Below are 23,621 nucleotides of genomic sequence, written 5' to 3' on the forward strand. Positions count from 1 at the left end.
GGAGGCCCTGTGTGGCCCCAAACAAAGGGAGGACTGGGAAATGCATCTTAGTCTTGTTGTTTCCCTTTACTCCACACGTGCCTTAGCCAGCCCCTTTCTGCTCCCAGGGTCTCCAAGTAACATTGTGGTCCCACTTCTGGGCTTCCCCGCTCCACCCCAGCTGATGCTCCAAACTCCAGGAACTCCATCTCAGAGCTCCTGGACCCATTTCTACGGTAGCAACTATGACCGCCTTCTCACCCGGTGTGAAGTGCAGCTTTCCACCCCTGCTCAGCAACATTGGAATGTCCGGCTTTGCAAAGATTTTTTTTTTTTGGCTAATTTTGGAAAGTAGTTTATATTGGCTGCTATGTGTTAATGAACAACTTGGGTTGTATTTACATACTTTGCTGGTTAAGAGCCTTTCCCATCACTCTGTATCCCAACTTGAACCAGATCTGCCTCTCACACTGCAGGTCTGGATTGCACATGAGCCATGAGCGTCATTAAAGATGGGCATGTGAACACCCTTGTGCTATGAGTGCCCGGGACATGCCCCTTACCTGGTGTGGTGGCAGTTTGCAGTTTCAACAGGGCAGGAGAATGAATTGTTTACCTGTATGGTACTGGAAGAAAACCTTAAGGTGAATTTTAATCACAAGAGAGGCCGGATCAAAGAAACATTCTCCCCTTCTGATCTCCTTCCAAGTGAAGCCAGGAGGTTGGAATGCACATCTGACCCTATTCTGCTTCCCAGCCCTGCTCTCTTCCTGGGGTGCAGATGAAAAGAGCGTGGGTCTCAGCAGCCTTGTCAGGAGTGATTTTTAACCTTAACAGAACATTATTAAAGAGTGGATTTGAGGCTTGAGGAATGTTTTTTGAACTCCTTCTGTGAGCAGAGAAATCATAGTGGAGGGGGAACAAATTCAAGGCGCTTGATGAGCTTATGAATCGTCTTTTAAATGATGACCCGAGTTCTTATTTTTAGTTTTAACATATTCCAGGAGTGCAACTCAGCCATCCAAATATTGCTCCCTGTTTTATCTCCTCTTTAGGAGAAAGCATTCTGGATGACCTTAAGTCTTCTCTCTTTGCCTAATGAAGATCCTGGTGCTTCCTTTGTTCATATGCTCTGATTCTCCCAGAGATGGATGTGAGTTGGGGGGTGTGTCGGTTGGCCCTCTGGACCCTAAAGAGAAGGGTTATGTAAATGTGGGCTTCTGAACAGGGAGGAGGACTCTGCACCAACATGGTGAGAAGAATCGGGCACAGTGCCTGGAACAGAGCAGACATCTACACAATTAATTATATTGATTGAATGACGAAAATCCTATAATGCAGATTTCTCATCCCTAGCACTGTTGACATTTTGGGTAGGATTTCCTGTGATGGGGGGACAGTCCTGTGCATTGTAGGATGTTTAGTAACCTCCTTGGCCTCAACCCGCTAGATACCAGTGGCACCCCCACATCGTGATAACAGAATGTAGGCAGATGCCCCCTGGGAATGGCGAAACTATGGCCCCTTCTCTCCCACTCTCCCTGCCCTGTAGAGAACTGATCTAAATTATGACATCTTTGAAAGCATGATAGGGATTTTCAAAAGCAACAAGAGGAAAAAGTAGTCTAGGTAACCTATTTAAACTTCTTCATTCCTTTACTAGAACTTAAATTAAAAGAAAGCCCAGTAGATGGCCAAATCGAAATGAACCAAGTGTTAGCCTTGCAGGAAGAAATGACCATGTACTTTAAGTGATAAATGTGTTGAATTACTCCGTGAATGTGCCAAGTAAATGTGCTTTATGCCCTTTGGAAGGGAATTTCTATAGAATTACAGTGTTCTAGGAGAGTGGTGCTTTTCTTGAATATGTTGGTGGGTGTCTTTTTTTTTTTTTTCTTTTTAATCAGTGTCACTGTGCTGCACTGTTCTTGAAAACCTTAACCTGCCCATGCCTGCGCACCTGTGCTTGCCAGGATAAATACCAAGGGTACTATTTTTGGTTTTACGTGAACAGATTCAGCAGTGGTCAGCTTTCTCTCTTTCTCGTTTTTTGTGGGGACCTAATTGCCAAACCTCACTAGTCCACCATGTGCAAGATCTGAAGAAAGTAGGGTAGAATTATTCAAAGAAAAAAGGGGTAGAAGAGTTTTATAGTTCTATCATGATTTAAATATCCGTGCCTCTTTGTGGGGGCAATGAATCCTCTTGTGTGGTTTTGGTAGATTACCTTTGTGTACACTTGAGGAATTAAGGACCGATGGTTATTTTTAGCGAAAGCAGGGTTTTGTAATGGGGAAAGAGCATTTAGAGAGAGAATTTTCATTAGTTACAAATGTAAGCGGATGCCTTCAGAACACCTTCCACGGGGCCCTCCTGGCCATTCTCTTCCTTCTTTCCCCTTCCACTTCCCTCTAAGATGGTAGCACCTGGTTGTCACTGCCGTCACTCTGATGTGGAAGGAAGGAAGAGTTCAAAGCAACCCCCCTTTGCACTCGCCTTGATAAGAAATGGCTTTCTGCAGTGGCAGCAGGCCTTGCTCGTAGCATCAGCGTTGACTTAGTTTGCAGGAAATTGCATTTTGCCCCTTTGCCTGGAGATAAAACACCTCCCAGATGAGGATCTTTGAGGGAGAGCTGGAGGCTGGGAGGGAGTTGGGAACCTGTGCTAAAAGCTGCAAGGTTAAGGGTGTGTGGGTGGCTCAGTCTGTTAACCATCCAATTCTTGATTTTGGCTCAGGCCATGATCTCCTCCTGGTTCGTGAGATTGAGCCCTGCATGGAGCTCTGTGCTGACAGTATGAAGCCGGCTTGGGATTTTCTTTCTCCTTCTCTCTCTCTGCCCCTCCCCTGCTTCACTTGCTCTCAAAATAAATAAACTTAAAAAAAAAAAAAAAAAAAAAAAAGGATAGAGCAATCTCAGGCTCCGGGTGTACTGGAGTCTGTAAAACCAGGGCAGTTTTATTCAGGTGGCCCATAGCTTAATGGAGTGCTCGGAAGGTCTGCAGACGAGGAGCAGAGAAGGAAGATGCCAGACATGCATTTCGGGAAGACTGCCTTGGAGCCCTACTCTACTCGTGAGATCTCTTACACCGTAGACGCTTAGCTCTGTGCCTGGTGAAATAGCCTTCGGAATACCACTTGGGGGTGGGGGGAGTGGTCACAGGTACACTGTGAAAGATGGTCATTTATTTGAGATCCACTTTATGGGTTAAACACCTATTTGAGTTCATAAGAATGCTGATAGAGCCCAGGAAGTCGGGGGGCGGGGGGGGGGCTGTGGTGAGGAGGCTCTCTCCATTGTGGATTGCAAACTGCAGTTAGTTCAAAGATCCTTGTGCCAAGCCGAAAGCAGTTTCTTTTATTTATGGTCACCATTGACGTTAATCGAGCCTGAACATTTTCCTGTAGTCTAAAAAATCATTAGCCCTGACAACTGAAGTCAAATCAGACCTTTGGGAATGACCTAATTGTTCTTTCCCGAGGGCTGGATGTTAGCTTGCCCTTGGCCGTGGCATCAGCCCTGCCAGGCCTGGGAGGCCTCCCAGACTGTGGCAGGTGGGTTCCTTCTTGTCACAGAAAACACAAAGGACAGAGGGGCTCGTTCTGTCACAGCCCTCCCTCATCATCTGCAGTGCCTGCCGTCCTGAGAGTTTTGTGAGTAAACGCGGCCCAGGGCCCTGCCGAAACTCCCGTTCACTGTTTTCCCATTTGATGGTGTGCCGCCTCCATGCTGGAAATTCCTCCCAGCTGCTGGTGGACGGGTGGGTCCGGTATCCCCCTTCGTCCCCACTCCGTTTTTCTGGCAGCTGCTCAAATTTTCAGGGTAGCTGTAGTGACAGTGGTGAACATAGGGACTCATTCCACCCTGGTTATTTTTGGCAGCCCTGAGCAAGCCAGGGCCTCGACTTCTGGAGCTGTGTGGTTGGGATATTAGGTAACTTTTTCCTGTGCAAGTACAGACAGAGTCCTGACCCGCACCCGTCCCTCCGTCCGTCCATTCATCTGCCGTTTCCGAGTCGTTTTTGCTTGTTGTGAATCTTTGCAAATGCACCATGAACCCTCTCTCTGACATAGCCCTTTGTTCCTGATAAAAGATGGCTCTGGAGAAGGCTGAACGTTGATTGAGTGTATGTCGTTTTTTTTTTTTTCCCCCTAGATTGAAAACATAGATGCCTGCTTGAATTTCCTGGCAGCTAAGGGAATAAACATCCAGGGGCTGTCTGCAGAAGGTGAGTCAGAGCGCTGGTTCTAAAGCTGCCTTCTCATCGTTAGAAGCGCCCACCTGTTACTTACTGATGCCTTGAATACAGCTCAGCCCAGGGGTGCTTGTGGGCTCTTCTGCTTTTGTTTTCCTATTGGTTTTAAGGCAGCTCAATGCTTGTCTAGACCGGAGGATGCCAGCTTTTTGACACATCCCGAATCACTCCAGGAACATAGAGCCCACCATGCTGGCCGTGTCTGCCACACCGAGCGGGCACCAGCGGTGGAGCTGCTTGTCTGGAGAAGGGCTTAATCAAACAATACTGATCCGATTCACCCGGCTAGCAATTCAGTTAATTATCAAGCCAGGCCTTATCTGTGGGAGAGAGAACACTTAGCCACAGCACATATTTAAGTTGTACAGTTCCCAGGGAAAAACGCCCAATCCTTATCTCTGACTTTTATTAGAAGCAGCAGCAGCACTTTTCCTAGCTCAAAGAAAACCAAACCCCAAACACGTGATGCGTTAATGAGATGCTACGTTTTGACATCCCGATTAGTTTTTAATTAACTCCAATTGGGTGGCTAATTAGCACATTAGCTTGTGCTGGTGGTTTGCTATTCAATTAGGTATCGGTCTGGAGATGGCTGGTCCGAATTCTCAGCCGCCTCAGGCAACATCTCGCCCTGGAATCTTTTGCTCTCTCCTGTTTGTAAATACAAGCAGCTGCCAGCTCAGAAGCTGCCACAGGCCCCGGCATCCTCCCAAACTCCTTAGGCTGCACCTGCCTCCAGTTTTCCCAGAACAGGTAAAGCAGTTTGGGCTTCAGATGACACCACCTTTTCCCTAGCAAGGTTGCTGTTTGAAAAGATGCCTGGTAGCATCGACTCCGGTGGTCAGGGTGGGGAGGGGGGCGGGCAGTGAGGAAGGAAGCAGCCCAGTGGAGCAGGTAAGTTTGCCAGTGTGATCTGTTTGGGGCCCGTTCCTTGTCTTTGCCCTGCGGTGCAAGCTTGGTTTTCCCGGCTGTTGGAACTGTAGTCTCTTCCGGTATTGGGGCCGGGTGGCTACTCTTGGAGCCTCGTGGGCTCGTCGTTTCTGAACGCGACCTCTCCTATGCTGGGCCTGCCCCAGGTCAGGGCTGGACACACTCCTTCCAGAGGTCTCCATTGCTGCTGCTGGGTGGTCAGCCCCAATCCCAGCTCTGGCAGGGGTGGGGTGGTTGGAGGGTTCCTTCTCCCTGGGGAATAAGCTCTCCTCTGTGGGGAGGAGCTCCGGGCTGAATGAGTCTGGGCTTTGCGACACAAGTTGCCGGGGCGTGGGGGTGTTGGTGTTGGTGTGGTGTTTCCATGGGTAAGTACAGAGATGCAAATTGCCTTTCCAAGGAATATCACTTCCTTCTGGTTCAGAGTTCTTGTGCTAGCTGGTGGGTGTCTGGGACACACTCTTCATAGTTTGTGGAAGGAGTTGGACCCCGGGCCTCTGCCCACCGGCAGAGCATCAGCAGGGAGTTTCAGAGTCCTGCTCGGCAGAAAGGGCTTGAGGCAGTGGGGGAGGGGTGGACTCTGTCTCCTGTGGCCTGGAGGTGACAGCCGGCCATCTATCTCTGCCTTGTCCTGCTGCCTTGTTTGTCCCTCTGCACCATCCTCTTTATACCTTCAGGCATAGATCATCTATTTCACATACTTGCTGAGTAAACAGGTACCCCCTGTGCTCCCAAGGCTTTTCGATGCAGCAGCTCCAGCATTCACAACTGAACTGGGAAACCTTGGGGAAACCTTGGCTTAAAGAGGTTGCAGGTGACAACCTCAAGGCCTGTAGCTAGTGAGCGGAAGACAGGGTGTGAGCCCAGGTCTGTGTGATTTCAGAACTCCTATTCATGGTGTCCTTTGAGACAGCAGATGGGTAAAGTCCAGGCATGTTGTGTACAGGTGAAAGAAATAAGAAAAGATTTAGAACTTTGTTGGCTGGAACGTCAGAAGATAATGTGCAGCCCACAGAGGCTGAGTATCATACAGATACTCTGCCCCTGCCTTGTCCACGTTAGGTTGTGACCCTTGGGGGTCTCTGAGCCTAGAAGAGCACAGTGTAACCCATGTGCTGAGGTATCAGTCATTGGGGCATACCTGTGAAGTGGGTTCATGGTGTTTCAGTAACCGCCCCCGGCTGTGTGATGTCGAACCCCCCATCTTTCCTGCTGTCGAGACTCACTTGCTGATGTCTTGGCCAGAATACATAACTTGTCAGTCATGGTTAGTTATTAGAACAGTTTTATGTCAGTGCTTATGACTCTTTTGTTTGTTTCTAAACTTTAATTTCAGACTCAAAGCTCTTTTTTCACCCCTGTGCCCCAGGGCAAGTGGGTTTAGAAGATTGAAGAGTGATGAGGGCCTAATGACTTCTTTGCCTCCCCTCCTTCCTTCGCCTGAGCCTCCAGGATGGGACAGAGAGAGCAGGCAGAATTCTGCTGAAGTTGCTGCCATTTTCTTGGGTGGCCATAATCGCCGCTGTCCCCACGCGGGAATCTCTGCATGCCCCACTAACCATGGACTTGATCCCCTGCTGCTCCCAGGACATTAGGAGCCTTTCTTGAGATTTGCCCGGCAATTCTGGCTCACTCTCAATGGGTAGCATTTATGTTCCATCCCCCTGATTCAGGCCTTCATTGTCCCCACCTAAGGTGGTCTCAGTGAGACCGTAGACCTCAGTCTCATCATCTCTGTATTCTGCACTGTAGAACCGGCAGGAAGGTGTGGACACCGTCTTCCACTTGCAGTAGGTGGAACCGTCTTTCTGTCACCTGGAAGCCCCCACCACACACTTTCTCTCCCAACCCTTTCATCCCCAACTTAGTGGCCAAGAGGCAGGTCTGCCAAGGCTGTGCTGAGTAGATGTCCAATTGGGGACTGGAATGCAGCACCCGACTTGGAGCGATTTTCTTGGTGCCTCCTTTGTCTTCAAGGAGCACAGGGACCCCACCTTCTTGTTCTTCGATGAGGGGAGGAAATGACCGGTCTCTGCGATCATCAGACATTACAACCCTCCCCCACTCTGTGATACTTTCTCATCTGGATCTTGGGGTTTCTGTTTTTGTTGTTTTTTTGTTTTTGTTTGTCCATCGAGGCATTTTATTTGCACATATATATTACATCCTTAGAAAAAGAATCCCAGGATTTTCCCTCCTGTATTTTCATCTTGCTTCTTCCTGGTCCATGATGACCAGTGAGATGGTCAGTATCATGAAACCAAACTGGTGGGACAGAAGCAGATTATTCTGCCATTTTTCTAGATCTTTAAGTTGCACATCCAATTTGGGGCCGATCACTCCACTCTTGTTTAACCTGCGTGTGAGGTTCACAGCCATTTCTCCGGCTCTGTGATCATCAACGATTTGAAATTGGCCAACGCAACCGTGCTTCATCATCAACCGTGTTTGTCAGCTGGACGATGACTTTGGAGCGTGGCGCAATAGGAACCTGGCATTTGCCTCTCTCTTCAGCATTGTTAACGTTCTTGAGAACATCTGCCAGGACATTAATGCATGCCATGTGGCAGCACGGAAACATGGCAGGAGTCCTCGAGATCTTCTTACACTGACTCTTGGGGTTGGGCGATGATCATGGTGTTTGGTAGTAAGACTGATTCTGGACTCATGCAGTCTTGTGGGAAGGTAACTGGCCCCAACTTTTGTCAGCTCCTTAAACTTATAAAGCAAGGGAACTTAGAGACTTTTATCCTCAAATGGGCCTTATTTACAATTTGAGGGTTACAGGAAACCTCACTCGACATACTGTTAAATTATAGGAATAGAAGCCATTTGTGGAGAACCCACCACGTATCAGTCACTGAGCTAAGTGCTGTGTACGTGTTGTGTATCTTTTTTTAATTCCCTCAGCAACTTTTTGAAATCAATAATCGTACTATCCCCATCGTCTACGGATGAGGAAACTAAGGCCCAGAGAGATTGAAGTTCCACGTGGGAAAAGGGAGGCCCACTTAGGAGTGACTAAGCTACTCACGTCAGTTTCAGAGACCTGGTATTTTCTGCTACTCCCCACTGCCCACACTTCTAACCACCTGCATAATTAACTAGAAAAGCATTATACTGTGTAAAGAAATAATGCAGTTGTAATGCTTTCTGTTTTCTTTTGAAGACTATTGAGTGCCCCGAGGCTCCTCCTCTGATGAGAACCATCAGCGGTTGGAAAGCCCCATAGGTACTTCTCTGCCCTTTTCCAGTGACTAAAGCAGGGTTTGGAACCCTGGGAGGGTTTAGGTACCTGTCCTTGAAACATCGCAGCAGACCATGCCCTGCCCCAGCCTGCCTGTTAGAGGACCACAGAGAGCTTGGTTCCAGAGTAGATCCCCATGGAGACACTGCTGGTTTGGAGCACTTCCCCTGGACTAGGCCCTCCTACCCCCTCTGTGTTCCAGAAGGTTGGGCCCATCTGTTTGCTCTTGGAAACCTGTTGGAATCCTGTGAGCTTGGGCCTCACCCTAAGCTGGGTGATGTTCAAGATCCCTTGAACCCCTCCCCAGCACACACTCCACCTGTCATGACTGTCTGTAAACCCATCCTGTGAGGAAGGATGGCCTTTATCCTTAGGAGTTTTGACAACACCTGGCCCGGAGCCCATCCTCCTATCACGGAGAAGGTCTGGGGATGAGGCATATCCTATTTAGCTCAGCAAACGTTTGCTGGGCACATCCTGTATGCCAGGCATAGGGTCAGTCATACAGAATGAACTTTAATTTCAATTAGTAGGAGAGTTGTGCTAATGGCACGTTCAAGAGCTGAGCAGTACGTGCACAGTAGTGCCCAAAGAAGGGCAGTGATTAGCTCTCTGAGGCGGTCAGGGGGCTTTACAAGGCAGTGGCATTAACCCCTGGGCTTTACAGGATAAATAGGCATTCACCAGACAGGAAAGGCAGGTAGAGGGAAATCGAGACAGAAGACGAAGCATGAGTGATATGACAGGAGCAAAGACTAGCTCTTTATCAACCTTGTGGAATAGAGAGACAGAGGCAGGAAGATCCTTCCAGGCGCCTCCAGGGAGGAGTGTATGCTTTTGGAGTGAAATTGCTTGCTGACTTGATGAGCTCAGACCCGGTTTGGCCAGAAACCTAGATGCTGAGCTTGTCCCCCTTTTATTCTGAGCCAGAGAGCAGAAGGTCTTTCTGGACCGTTAGGAGAAAAGCAGCAGGTTGATTGTTTCCGTTTCCTCCTACCCACATCACCTGTTTGGCAGTGAGTGGGACCGATTGTGTCACTCACCCCCTCGTCCCACTTCCCCGGTCAGGAAACCTGTGACTGGCTTGGTGAGCAGTACACAGGAGGGCTGCAGGAATCGGGTGGGAAGTTATGTGGTGAATGTCGGTTATGCAGATGGCCGCAGGATCCACGTCCCGAATGAGCTGGGTGAGCCTTAACAGCCCTGTGGTTTAAGGGAACTGGTTAGGAATTCTGACTCTGCAGTCTGGTCCAAGGTAGCCCTCCCTTTGGCTCCCAATCAGTCTCTTTTTCCAAAGCAGATTTCTTTGTATTAGAGTATTCCAGTGTTTGTGCCTTTGTAAACCAGGCCTGAGATTTCTCTTAAATAATGTTGCAAGCAGAGAACTCTCTTCTTCCTACCCTTTCCTGCCCAACATCTCCTACCACATCCGTGCAGATTCGTACCAGCCAGGGGGAGCAAAGAAATCAGCCAGTGCCCAAGGGAATTAAGAGTCAAGGCGATACTGAATCCTAATGGAAATGGAAAAATGGTCTGTGCAGTTTATTCATTAGACATGGGCGTGGCCACAAGCAGAGAAATGCAGTCAGGGTTCTCGTGCTGGTTTAGATACCAGCTAGCTAGTGTCAATTCTAGCTAGGTCTACGGTTTTCTTTTTCTTCTTTTCTTTCTTTCTCTAGAAATCAAGAGAGTAAGGATAGTTGATCAGACACAAAATGATACTCTTTTTCCAAACCTTGGGAAATGTCAGGAGGGAAACATTTTTGTGGGCTGATGGAGTTTTTTTTAGACTGCCAGTGCAGCCGGCTTACTTAGGAGGCCTCCTAGAACACAGACACATGCCACTTGGAAATGTGGAAAGGATACAATTCTAGCTATTTTGGATACTGTCTGTTATAGACCACCCATGGCATAAACTGTGTGGCTTCCAACCCCAAACAGCGCATTTACCACTCTCTAGTTTTTGTGCTCTGAAAAGAAAATTACAGTCCAGACGTCCACCAACTGGTGAACGGATAAACACGGCGTGGTACATCCATACAATAGGGTATTACTCAGCAATGCAAAGAAACAAGCCAGTGAGAACTGCTCTAACACGGAGCAACCTTCAAAACATACGAAGTTGAAAGAAGCTGCGTGCAAAGGGCTACATGTTATATGGTTGCATTTATAGGGAATGTCTAAAAGAGCCCAACCTTGTAGAAACAGAAAGCAGATTCAACATCACCTGGGAATGGGTTTGGGAGTTGATTGCAGATAAGCATGAGAACTCTTTTCAGGGTGACGTAAATAGTGTAAGATTAGAATTTACTGAAAATCATTCTACACTTTTATGGATGCAAATTACGCTTCAGTAAGGCCGTTTAAGGAACCGGAAGCTCACCATCGACTTTTCTCTAATAGGAGATTATTCACGATTAATTTCCTTCTTGAAGCCTGTCACTGCGGCATCAAGGGTGGAGGAGCAGGGAGGATGGACAGCTTCGTAGGCTTCCTTTAGGGGCAGAGCCCGGTGGTGGGTTCTGAGGAGACTAGAGGTAGAGTGGCTATATTTTTGGAAAAGGAGAAGTAGAGTCGGGCAGTGTCCTGGGTGTTTTGTACTCATTTCCCCCATTTAATGTTCACTTAAGTCTCCTAACAACCCTGTGTAAAAGGTGCAGTGGGGCCTATGCCCATTTTAAAGATAAAGAGTGAGGCTCAGAGAGCTTAAGTCTTCCGAAAAACTCAGTCTGTACATGAACCGTAGGCATTCCAACCCAGGTTTTCCTGGCTCTAGAAAGAAATCCGTGATCTTTGTAATAAAAATGCTCCCTCCTAAGAAGGATATTTGCAGGAGAACTGTGCTCTTTGACAGAATGTTTGAGGGAAAAATGCTGAGATATGAATAGGAAGTGACTTCGCAACCACAGTAGGTAGAGAATATGACAGAGCTGTCTCCATTTGCCCTGGGTTGGGCTGGTCTGTTATGAGGTGCTCATGTGGACATGCCTGCCTCTTGCAAGGGACAAACTATCAGCCCCGGGATGTGCTGAATATTTAGTTCCTCCCTCCCTCCTTTGTTTTTTCTTCCATGGGTCAAAAGAAAAAAAAAGTATTGTGGAATGTTTGGCACATTCCATAATAGAACACTTACAGAAGAATAAAGAATACTTAGATGCCCACCAGCTAGCTTAATAAATAAAACATTAGCCGGTGCACTTTTAAATTTACCACATATGATGGGTATACAAGTAAGCCAAGTTACACAGTGTTGGGAGACTGGGCTTTGTGCTGAAAAAACTAGATTCAAATCGCAAATCCCAGCTCCAGCGTTTATTCCCTTGGAGAGGTCATAAGGTTTTATGAGCCTCTGTTTCTCTTATAAAGGGGAACAATAATATTCACTCCCCAGGTTGTAGGGATTGAGTGAACTCATGTACATAAAGAGCTTAACCTGATACGTACTAATTAGTAGCAGTCCTTGTTATTACAAACCTAATAACGTGACAATGATAAAAGGCACTAAAAGCAAGGCTTACATAGGTTTCACCAATCTCCATGATTAGCTCTACCCTCCCCCTCCCTTGAATTTGATTTTGAGGGGAAATTATTTCCCAACTCTCATCAGTGCCCAGCTGGGTGACCACGGGAGTGTCACTTCACCCTCCAGAGCCAACTGATTCATCCCGTCCAAACCTCACATTCTGTGACCCTGATGTGTTTGTAGGAACAGTTAGAAGCAGAAACCGAGCAAGCCACAGGGGTGTGTGTGCTGCTTTTTTTGGTTTCCTTAGGATGGGGAAGGGAACAGCACAGAAGGGTTAAAGCTGAACTACTTTCAGAAACGGGGGGTGCGGGGGGAGCTCACTCAGATCTATGGGGCTTTCTCCCCATATTGCACGTGACAGTTTATAAGCCTCCTCCTTGGCCAGATCAATCCTGGCTTGCACCTGTGCTGACACCATTAAAAGCTTCCCCCTTTCACTCTCAAAAACTATCATGGATTGCATGGTAAGTTAGAAGATGACCTTAGTAAAGCCATGTCTAAGGCATATGGATTGGGACCTGTATGGCAGTCTCCTGTAGGATTCTGGGAGCTCCAGTTATTCGTAACCAAGACCAGTGAAGGACTTCACTGTTCGCGGCTTGCTTTCACAGATACGCTCTTACTGGATTCGAGAGCAACCTTGTGTGATGGGGCAAGCTGCGTCCATAAGGCCAGTGAGGCCCAGGGATGAAGTGACTTCCCAGAGTTGCACAGCTAGTACATACTGGAGTCCAGACTGGAACCCACGTCTTCGCATCATCAGTTGCAATCTCTGTTTCTTGAGAGTCTGGCAGTCATTCAGCCTGGCCTCATCATCACGCCCAGGGCAGTGGCAGGCACGCAGGGAATGGGCTTGTTTCTGAAAGGACCCCATTCATACCCTCTGCCCAGCAACTGCTGCTGGAGGAAACCTGTGCTCCTTTATCAGCGGTCTCTTCCTCGCCTGGGGCTAACCTGGACATGGGCATTCCCCAAACAGGAGATATTCTTCTTCCTCCACCCCCTTGACCAGTTAAGAGAAGGAAATTGAGCCTTAGGTTGACACAAAGCAGAGGGAGCCCCTAAGATTCCTTCTTCCTGTCCCTCAGGCTGGGTGGCCCTATTACCTCACCCTCAGGATCAATTCAGACCCCAGCCATTGGATCTGGTGTTAAGAGAACATAAAAGGAGGGATTCCCCAAGGAGAAACACCCTCGACCCATAGCTTCTGCCTGTGAATATTTTATTTCCTCTCTGCAGCTTTTTATGCATGCCTTGAGGCAAATGCATTTTAACATCTAAAAAATCCTGTCTGGAATAAAAATGTTCTCACCCCCACTCTGCTTTCATTTTTTTTTAATACATTATTTTTTGTGTGCGTTCTCTGTGAAAGCAAGTCCTATCCCCCATCCGTGCGAAATTAAAGTTAGTGGTTCAGTGGACAAGAGGGACACAGAGCCGTGTGTCCGGGGGCAGGGCGGTCAGGGAGAGCAGAGGGAGGATGGTGGAGGGGGGCAGGAGCCGCTTGGCACTCACACGTGGCTGACGGCACAGAGCACAGACTTGGCTGAGCTCTCGAGTGGAGACCCGTGAATCTCCCCCAGCGCCCGAGAGCACCTCTGTCCCGGATTGGTTGCTTTGCCTGAGAACAAGCACAGTCTTGCTCGGGACTCGGACTTTTTTTGGCTGTGTCCTTGCTGAGAATTTCCTCCTGGCACTTGCCAGACATCCAGCTGAAACTTGCCTGGCGTATCCGCTCTAATCCCAGTGGGGGAGAGGGAGCTAATTTCTTTGTGGCTGAGGCCCTACTCTGATCGACGGAGATGGCGATGAAGTGTGCAGGAACTCGGTCCTATCCTCGAGAAGCTAGGCTCGTGAGCAAGAAAGGGCTCCCAGGATGGGACTCCTTCTCTAAAAGAATTTCTTTATTGTCTTGCAGAAATCAGGAATGGCAACCTCAAGGCCATCCTAGGCCTCTTCTTCAGCCTGTCCCGGTACAAACAGCAGCAGCAGCAGCCCCAGAAGCAGCACCTCCCTGCTCCACTGCCGCCTGCCGCGTCCCAGGCGGCCGGGGCCCCCTCCCAGTGCCAGGCTGGCACTCTTCAGCAACAGGTGCCGGCCACTCCCCAAGCCCCGGGCCAGCCTCTCCAGCCAGCGCCACATCAGCAGTCAAAAGCACAAGCTGAAATGCAGTCCAGGTGGGGGCTCCTCGCCAACGGATAATTCTGGTTTTCGTGGGTCATCCTCCACACTGGCCGAATGCTAGCCTAGGCGAATGCCTTTTCGTTTGGGTCTCTTCAGGGCTGAGAACTACTGGTGGCGGGGGATTAGCATGACCTTGAAATAGATGCGGCGGGCTGCCTCCTGTGCCTGGCGGAGATGTGTGCTTTTATAGGTCACGATGGCCAGCGGCCAGAGCTAATTAGCTGCTCTGGCCTGTTATGCACATGCTCCTGTGCAAGAAACGGCCCCGAAAATAGACTTCAGACTTGCTTTGCGTGTTTGCCTACAGGCTGGGTATTCGATGTCATATGTGTGAGTCGTTTTACTTAGCGGAGGCTAGAGTTCTGCAGCAGACGCCTCTGCTTCACCAGAGAAGAGATAGCAAGAACACAGAAGGAAGATGGCAGTGCCTAGCAAGGAAGGGGGCAGCCGCCTTCCCCAAGGGGGCCCGCAGCTGGGTTCTGTTAACCTTAAAGGGCTGGCAGCAGCCTCAGGGGTGGTCCTCAGTGTTACAGGATTAGGGCTCAGGTTTGGTTGATGCTCCCAGGGGGACCGATGCTTGCTAGCGGGACTTGCTGTAGGGTGACGTGTAAGCAGAGCATCAGGGTACTTACGTCCACTGTGTTACAGGGGGCATAGGTGTATTCCTGAACAGCTCTGCAGAAGATCGCCTTGTAAAACCTGCGTTTTAATGGCAGGGGCGTGGGGGAAGGAGGGGATTAGGAACTAGAAAGATTTTTTTTAATATTTGTGTATTTATTTTTAACTTTATTTTGAGAAGAGGGAGAAAAAGCCTGCATGTGTGAGGAGGGGAGGGGCAGAGAGAGAGAATCCCAAGCAGGCTCTGCCCTATCAGTGAAGAGGCCGATGTGGGGCTCAAACCCACAAACCGTGAGATCATGACCTGAGCTGAAGACTCAGATGCTTCACTGACTGAGCCACCCAGGCACCCCTATTTATTTATTTTTGGGAGAGAGGAAGCAGGGGAGGGGCAGAGAGAGGGGGAGAGAGAGAATCCCAAGCAGGTTCTACACTGTAAGCTCAGAGCCCGATGTGGGACTTGAACTCAGGGGCTGTGAGATCTTGACCTGAGCTGAAATCAACAGTCCAGCGCTTAACCAGCTGAGCCACCAGCTGCCTCAGGAACTAGAAAGTTTTTGACTCCCAGTCAAAACTGTGTGGAGAAAAGTCCACAGTAATTGTCGTTTAAAGGTGTACACCTTTTGTTATCAAACCTGGATGTCACTAATGAAATTGATTACTTGATTTCATGTACTATGTGCTAAAGAGTAATGGCTTTTCCTTTCCAGGCCCCCAAAGCACCAGCGTTAATAATCACTAGGCTTAGCAGCCCATTGTAGTTGGGCAAAGCACAGAGTGGTTCACACAAGACAGGTGCCTTATAGATGGTTGCAGCATCTTCCTCCCCGTGAGAGGGGCTATTTCCCATTCATGATGGTGTTAAAACCAACATGATGGATGTGCTGTCCATCAGATCCCCTAATTAATTGTCTAATTATATCCAATTTACATTATGGAAATTTGTAGACTAGCAGAAATGCCTGGACTAGTGGTGAAGAACAGCCAGCCAGGCAGCAAGCCTTGGCACCCCTCCCCTGAAGAACCACCGGAGTGAGAGCCACTCTCTGATCAGAGGTCCCTGATGGCCCTGGGTAATCATTGAATGATCAGGGTATCATTTCCCACACTGTGTTCTACAGAGTGGTTATTCCCTTGATGGTAACTTGCTAGGGAAGGGGTTTCATAGGGGGAAAAGTTGGTAAATAATCTGGGTTGGGTTGTTAGAACTGTTCATACAGACAGGTCTACTCAGATCCTTGCATCTGCTATATGCATTCGTTTATTTATTTTTAGTGTCTGAATGCCTTCTGTGTGCCAGGCACTGTTTTAGGCACTTGGGGTTCACGGATGAATGAGATTACCAGTGTGCCTGCTCGCTGCCTTCTACTGGAGGAAGAAGGCAAATAGGGAAGAGAAATATCAGATAGTGGTATTACAATAAGATGATGGGATTCAGAAGGATTAGGTTGATAGGTTGGACTGATAGGAAATTCTCTCTGGGGATATGATACCAAAGTGAAGATAGGAATGACACTGAGCAAACCATGTAAAATTTAGGTGTAGAATAGATCAGCCAGAGGAAGCAGCTGGTGCAAAGGCCCTGTGGTGTAAGAGTGTGCTTGGAAGGTTGGAGGACCAGAAAGAAGGCTGGTGTGGCTGGAGTTTAGTAGGTGAGGCGAGGTGGGAAATGATAAGGTACCTGTAAGCAAAGCCTCTTGTTTCCATGGTAGACAGTGTGACCGATGGCCCCTGGAGTTGCATAGTGCTGTTGGCCATGAGGCCAAGTCCCAGAGCGCTAGCTAAACTGGGTAAAGAGTCTGCATCTCATTTTATAGATAACAGGAAGCCACTGGGTTGGGGCGGGGGGCAGTCTTGAGCAAGAGAGAAACTTGATTTAACTGACAGTTAAAAAAAATAATAACTTATCTCCTCTCTGGAGAGTAAGACTATTAAGAGGCTTTTGTAGTCCTCCGGATGACAGTGGCTTGAACCAAGGGGTGGAGCTGACATGTTGATGGGCCACTTCAGGAGGTTGAGCCAAGGGGACCGAATAGATGGCCTGTCTGGAGTAAGGGAGAGGAATCACAGATACTGCTGGGTTTCGGGCGTGAGCAGCGGTAAATGGCGCTATTTATTGAGACGAGGGAGCCTGAGAGAGGACCACGTGTGCCCTGTGACTCTTCAGAAGAGGCTGGAGAAAGCGTTCCTCCAGCTCAGCCACGGAACTTGTTTCATAGAGCATCTCACTGCATATACGATTCCAAGGAGCATGTGTTGAGAAACCCTGGGTTGTGTCACTAAGCTGTGCTAGCCTGAGGCACCCATTTCCATGGTAAGTGTTTGTTTTCTTAAAAGAACCAGATGTCCCAGTCAGGACGCCCATCTCCCAGTTGAAAAAAAAAAAAAAAAATCCTACTACTCATAAATGCTTTACCTAAAGAGCAGCCAAACTTACTTAAGGCAGGTTTTTATATCCACTTATTCCAGAGTGATTCCTCCCATCCTGGCCCCCTGACTCTGCACTGTGGTGACACGGACTGGGCTTCAGAGTTGCTCGGTGTCCTCACTGGTCCTTTGTCTGGCCCAGACTGGGTTACTTCTGCAGACAACTGGTTTCGTCCATTATATACTGATACTTTATCATTTTACTTCCAAAGGACAATCTTATTCTCAAATTCTAGGGGTCTAACATCTCCTGCTTACACTCTGGCTGTAGATTTAAGACTGGTAATATGGCATCACTGGCTTAGTTCCACTGTATTTCTATCCCAGATTCTGTCTCTGATAATCACCATCCCAAGGGTAATGGTTTGGGCCCTTGATCATCAGTGTCAAATGTTGATGGAAGCCCCAAACGCCAGGTTTGTTTTAGTCCTTTGTTAGAACTCTGCCAGGTACAAATATGCCTAAACACTGTACCTCATGGGGTAGCAAATATTAAAACTTGGCAGCTTTTCCATGAAATTTGTTTAAGAAAGGACTCACGGAAACTGGCAAGGGAAATTCGAGATGCTGGCATGAGGGAATCAGAGCGACTCCTCGATGATGGCCAAATGCAGGTTCACGTTTACCTCCTCTCTTCTCGTTAATCTGCGTGAGGCCGAGAACTTGATCCACGTTCTACCTCATGAAATTCCTCACCAGTCCCAGAGTCCAGGAGAGGAGCATACTTCCCAAGACTCGCTTCCTTCTTCCTCTGTGTCTACCTTACATATTATCAATATTTAGCTGTTTAGGAAAAATCCAAACAGTTGATTTTCTTTTTTTTTTCCTGCCGTCTCCTGTCTCTTCCTTTACTTTCAGAGTCTAGTGACACCAACGTTGTTTTTCCCGCCTCAGATCACTGCATTAGGGTTCCAGGGAACGTGTGTTGAGAAACACAGGTTGGTACAGGACGAACCTGGTATACGGTGTGTGGATACAAGAAAGATAAATATTTCTCCTTTCACAAGACAGTAAATGAGCTTACCTTTTGATGAAGCCCAATCAAGATTCTCCATTACACCAACTTATGGTCCAAAATCTAGAATATAACAAGCTCGTAAGACTTTAAATGAACATTTCTATATCACCGAGAGCAAATATTCCCAAAACCAGCAAAACTTGTACACATCTGTACCGTTGTTTTGGGTCAACATTTTATGACACGTTTTCCGAAAAGCACCCTGGTAAAAGAAGCATGTGAGATAGAAGCATCTAGATGCTCTGGGAAAGTTGTCAAGTTTGTTTACGTGTCCAAGATCCTGCGCTTCAGTGTTTTTTTTTTTTTTTTGCGGGAAGAAAGCGGCCTCATGTCACAGGTAGTAGAAAAGATACTTGGTCTTGAGAAAAACGAAAAAAAAAAAAAAATCAAATGTTCTTAGATAATCTTGATAGCAATTGCTTCACATTGGAATGTCACCAAATCAGAAAAGCCAGACTCAGAAGGAAGGCTGCCCATTACGGGAAAAGTGGGCAGAGGGCAACCCAGGCGCGTCCCCGTTGTCACGGACTCCCGTTAGTGATGTGCGTGTCTAACGTATCTTCTCTCCCCTCACTCATCTCTCCCACTTTTTTCTTCCCTGTCATGCAGTGCATCATCCAAGGACTCCTCTCAAAGCAAAATCATCCGCTTCACTCTGGGTCAGAAAAAGATCTCTAGGTTAGACTTTCTCTGTGTCCTGCAAAGCATGGTTTCAACCCATCTCATTGATCCCTTTGTTCTGGCTAAGTTTCCTTTTGGTCCCTCTGCCCGTTTCATGTTTGCAGTTTGAGAAAACCAAACATGCTTTGGCTAATGACCCAATGTGGGAGAGTTTGGAGAGTGCCTGTGGGGTCATTGAAAGGGGGAATGTGTGTGTCAGAGTGTGTGTGGCTGGCGTTAAGGTGTATATAAATGTTTCAAATCAATGCATTTCATTGATTTGGGCTTTCATTGCTTCGTATCAAAATCCTTTCTGATTTAGGGAGAGGTAAGTTTCTAGGTGGTTTTTGTGGTGGTTTTATGATGAGTTTGGCTCCCTGCTCTGGCCTGGCCCTGATCCCACGTCATCTGCACCTCCTTTATGTGTGTTGTGCTTTTTATCGTTGCTGTTATTGCTAAAATTACTAATGCGGGTTTGGTTTCTCTTGAGTTCTAAAGCACCCAAAGCATGAATCCAATTGGTCGGAGGAGACAAAGCAGCAAGGTGGCTGTGTCTCCTTTTCGTTTCCGGATGCTCTTTGTACCTTGGAGAGATTGCCTCAGTTACCTAAAAATAAAAGTTAGTCTTGCTCACTAACTAATTCTCCTGACACAGAGTTTGACATTTACTGCCTACTGTAAGGACCGATTCCAGGGTATGGAAAATGCCGGTCACATCTTGGGGATCTACTCTTCTTTTAAAGGCAGCAAGAGCTGACATTTACTGAATGCTTGTTATGCATCAGTTTGAATGCCTTATCTTATTTAATCCTCACTTTAGTTTTCATGCGGCCACCCGTTATTATCCCCATTTTACAGATAAGAAAACTAAAGTCTAGGAAGTTAGTTAAGTTACTCAAGATGATACAGAAAGTGGAAAAGCCAGGATTTGAGCCCAGTTGACCTAACTCCAGAACCCTCACTTTAACCACTGTGTTTACACTCTTTCTCTCTTCCTCCCCCTTGAATTCTGGTATTTATGGGGTTGTCAAGGCTGCTTTTAAAAAATCTTACGTTTCAGCTGTTACTCTTGGCCTTTTGCCTCACTTTGCCCTTTGTAGCATCCTAATAGAACCTGATGCTGGTTCATTATTTTCATTGAATTCTCATTTAAAGCTAAAGGGATATCCACACTACACTTTTTTTCAATGTTTATATTTGAGAGAGACAGAGTGCAAGTGGGGGAGGGACAGGGAGAGAGGGAGACACAGAATCCGAAGCAGGCTCCAGGCTCCGAGCTGTCGGCACAGAGCCTGACGCGGGGCTCGGACCCACAGACCGCGAGATCGTGACCTGAGCCGAAGTTGGACGCTCAACCGACTGAGCCACCAGGCGCCCCCACGCCACACTACATTTCTATCTGTATTCGTGTAACAAATACATACTGAATGTCTGCTTGCTGCCCCACTCGGTCAAGTTCTCAGTGCCTTTTTCTAGCCAGAGTTTACTTTTTCTTTTCCAAAAAGTTATACATAGGGAGACCCAACTCAGGATCTGCCTGGCTGTTGGGGAGAAGCCACGGGGCCATTGCTTCTCTGTAGAACAAGTCCATATGTTACACAGACTTGGTTCTGGGAGACAAGAGGGAACCGACGTTCGTCAGTGCTTTTCATAATCATGTGCCTTTGTCAGTTTGGGCTGCTACAACAAATCACCATAAACTGGCTGACTTAAACTGTTTCCCTTATAGTTCTGGAGGCTAGGAAGTCCAACATCAGGGTGCCCGCACAGTCAGATTGTATTGAGGGCCCTGTTCCTGGTTTCTAGATGGCCATGTTCTTGCAGTGTCCTCACACGGAGAGCAGAGAGAGAGGAAGAAAGCCCTCTCCATTCTCTTCTTACAAGGCACTGAGCCCATCATGAGGTCTTCAGCCGCATGGAGTCCCTCCCATAAGCCCCATTTCCAGATACCATCACGTGGGGATTAGGGTGAGGACACCTGAATTTGGCCAGGGTGGGGCTGGAGGACTTCAATGTGCAATTCATGACTCCATGCTAGAGAGTGCCGGCTTTCCCTGAAAAATCACACCAGGCCTCCCTCAGACACCCCCTGCACTGGCAAACTGGGTTCCCAGTTTTTGAGCGTCAACCTAAATAGAGACGTAAACTGAGGTGAGCTCAAATTACCAAACTCAAATCGAGTTTATTTGGGAATAGCAGAGGAATTGCAGTTTGGGAAATGCAGCCATAGCAAGAAACAGGTGAGTCTGTTGAGGGTTCGGGGTGTGCTGTATTGATGGGCCAGGAGTGCAAGAAGGGGAGATGTAGCCAGAGTCCAAGTGGTAAGTTCATTGGCTTGAGGATAGAGAGGGATTCTAGGCAGATATTCATTGGTCAGGAGATAGGTTTCTGTCTTCTGTAAGTCAGGCGTTTATGGGAAATGCGATTTTCAGTTTTTAAACTTGGGTCTTCTGAGGGCACCTGTGTGGGATTCTCCATTTCCCATTCTCCAGTTCCACTGCAAATTGAAATCCTTTCACAGATAAAAGGAAAGGAAGTTAAGTGAGCTTGGAGGGAACCTGAAGTCTGGTGTTTGTTCCCACGATGTACTCAGTTCTAGAAGATAAGCAGGAGCTGGCTGGGAAAATATTTAATTGGAAGCACATGCCCATCCCGAGTGTGAGTGGTTATCAGTCCCAGATGATGGAAGGAGGCAGTGGGAAGAGCGGAAGAACAGAAGGAAGAGGCCGTGTCTGCTCCTGACCCCAGGATGTGCTGGGCACAGGGCTTCCAAGTTGACTGAAAGCCAAGGTCTGGCTTTCTTTCAGGGTCACATCCCTCACCTAGAGTTTCTTTTGGATGCATCTTTGTCTCTGATGAGGCCAGTGAAAGGATGTTCTTTCATTATTTGCCTAATACTCCTCCTTGCCTTCCCTAACCCCCCTCCATTTCCCATCCCCAGCCTTGAGCACAATTCTGATAAGCGTTTTAGCTAATCCGGGCATCACCAAACGTAGCTGTAAAATTAGTTGTCAGAAGAAACCACCTTACCCCTGCTGGCTAAGCAAGACAACTCTCCCAGAGCTTTGGAAATAGAGTTCAAGTGCAAACTTTGCAACACCTGCCAGAGTCAAACACCTTGGATAAGTACCAGGGATATTGAACAGGGTAGGAAGCCTCTCCATTGAATCTGGATGCTTATAGAGGGAATCCATACAGGGATGAAGGATTTTCATGAATTTCTGCCTTCGACTACAATTATCGTCCTTTGGCAACCCTGGTGAGCCCTGGGTTTGCAGGTGTGTCTTATCTGTGGAGGTAGAGAGGTACGTGGCTGGGAGTGCAGCTAGTCAAACCTAGTGAAAGCCCATCTTCATCATTTACCACGTATCCTGGGCAAATTCTTTATTCTCCAGGAGCCTGTGTTTGCTTACCAGCAAAACGGGGTAGTGCTGCCTCACTCATGATACATGGGTTAAATGAAGTCATTTCCAGTCCTTTGATATCTGGTCTGTACACTATAACTAGCAGATACAGTGAGGTTGGTGTTTGGGGTTGATCTGGGCCAGGGAGGGCCACCAGACCACCTGTCTCCAGCAAAACCCCACAGAGTGGATCACATGACCATCTCGTGGAGAGGAAGCAGTGGGACTGATACTTCTGTCCTCTTTGTCCAGCTGCTTGAAAAGCAGAGGCCATGGAGATGAGAGATTCAACATTTAATAACCTCCTCTGGCAGAAAGCATCTCCCATCACAATGCCTGCCACCTGAGGTCCCAAGCATGTGCACACAAGCTGCCATTCCCCCTGGGAGGGCCATCTTCTCCCGGCCTTTGAAGTGGTTTTGCAGGGGAAAAACAGCTTTCCTCCCATCAGCACACACAGCGCGTGGAGCCGGGATGTACTCCGAGGTCATGTGCCGAGAATGACAATTTACCACCCTGCCTGCTCGGCTCTGCACATGTTGGAGAAATTGACCACGGCTTCAATAGCAGCAGGATTTCTCTTCTGCCTCTTTTTTATGCCACTTCCCTTAGACTTATTCTTTTGATACGACATGTGTATGTTTCAAAGAACCCATCTGTGTCCTCTGTCGTTTTGTAACTACGTTTGGAACAGGGAATGGTCTTGAGAAGTGGAGTTGTGCTTGCACAGGAGCCTTGGAACTCTTCTGGCACCATAAATGATACAGGTTGACCTGATGTGCTCCCCTCTCCCTGCTTTTCTTCACTGAGGCAGGTACCTTGGGCAGCGTCTGTTTTACCCATGGCTGTTCCACATGAGCGAGACCCACCTCTTCTGCAAAGGATCCTAAAGTACAGACAGCAGCTGTTTCCAGGCTGGGACTTGATAGAAGTTCCTGTGATGCATCAGGATGTTAACAGTTATGACCTGGAGAACGTGAGCTGGAGAGCCTGAGGTCTGCGTTACCGTGAACTAGAAGATACTGCTCCCAGCCTCCCTAATTTATGACTCATTTGCTGGAGAGCAGGAAAAAGTCCAGATTCATACTGCAACATATTAGGGCCTCTCTATTCTGGCCCTGCCTGCTTCTCCAGCCTCCTTTCCTCCCAGTCTGTCCCCCCACTCCCCAGCACACACCAGACCCTCCTTCCTCTGCACTTTTTTTTATAGGCTTCCCTCTGCCGGAGACCTCTGCCTCTCTCCATGACTCCGTACCTTCTTGTTCTCCACTCACATTTCCATTCCACATGCCACCTTGCTCTGGGGTCACGTCTATCTGGAACCTTCCCTGACCATCCCACCAACCTCCAAGGTTATCGTTTTCCTTCTTTGAACTA

General features: G+C 47.9%; 1 protein-coding gene across 29 annotated transcripts in view; it reads left to right on the plus strand.

The window, feature by feature from the left end:
* NAV2 (neuron navigator 2) overlaps positions 1-23,621 on the plus strand; it is a 740,939-nt gene that overhangs the window by 498,553 nt on the left and 218,765 nt on the right. For 19 of the 29 annotated variants that reach the window (XR_006714126.1, XM_045484757.1, XM_045484759.1 and 16 more), the window contains 3 exons: positions 4,134-4,206; positions 13,852-14,110; positions 18,790-18,858. Coding sequence is in view for 28 of the 29 variants with exons in the window: in XM_045484757.1 (XP_045340713.1) it covers positions 4,134-4,206; positions 13,852-14,110; positions 18,790-18,858 (401 nt within the window). In the remaining variant the exon portion in view is untranslated. The remainder of the gene's footprint in view (positions 1-4,133; positions 4,207-13,851; positions 14,111-18,789; positions 18,859-23,621) is intronic. The other 10 variants (XM_045484748.1, XM_045484753.1, XM_045484755.1 and 7 more) reach the window with 1 other exon arrangement.

This window comes from Leopardus geoffroyi, chromosome D1, assembly GCF_018350155.1.
Source record: "Leopardus geoffroyi isolate Oge1 chromosome D1, O.geoffroyi_Oge1_pat1.0, whole genome shotgun sequence".
NCBI classification, from domain to species: Eukaryota; Metazoa; Chordata; class Mammalia; order Carnivora; family Felidae; genus Leopardus; species Leopardus geoffroyi.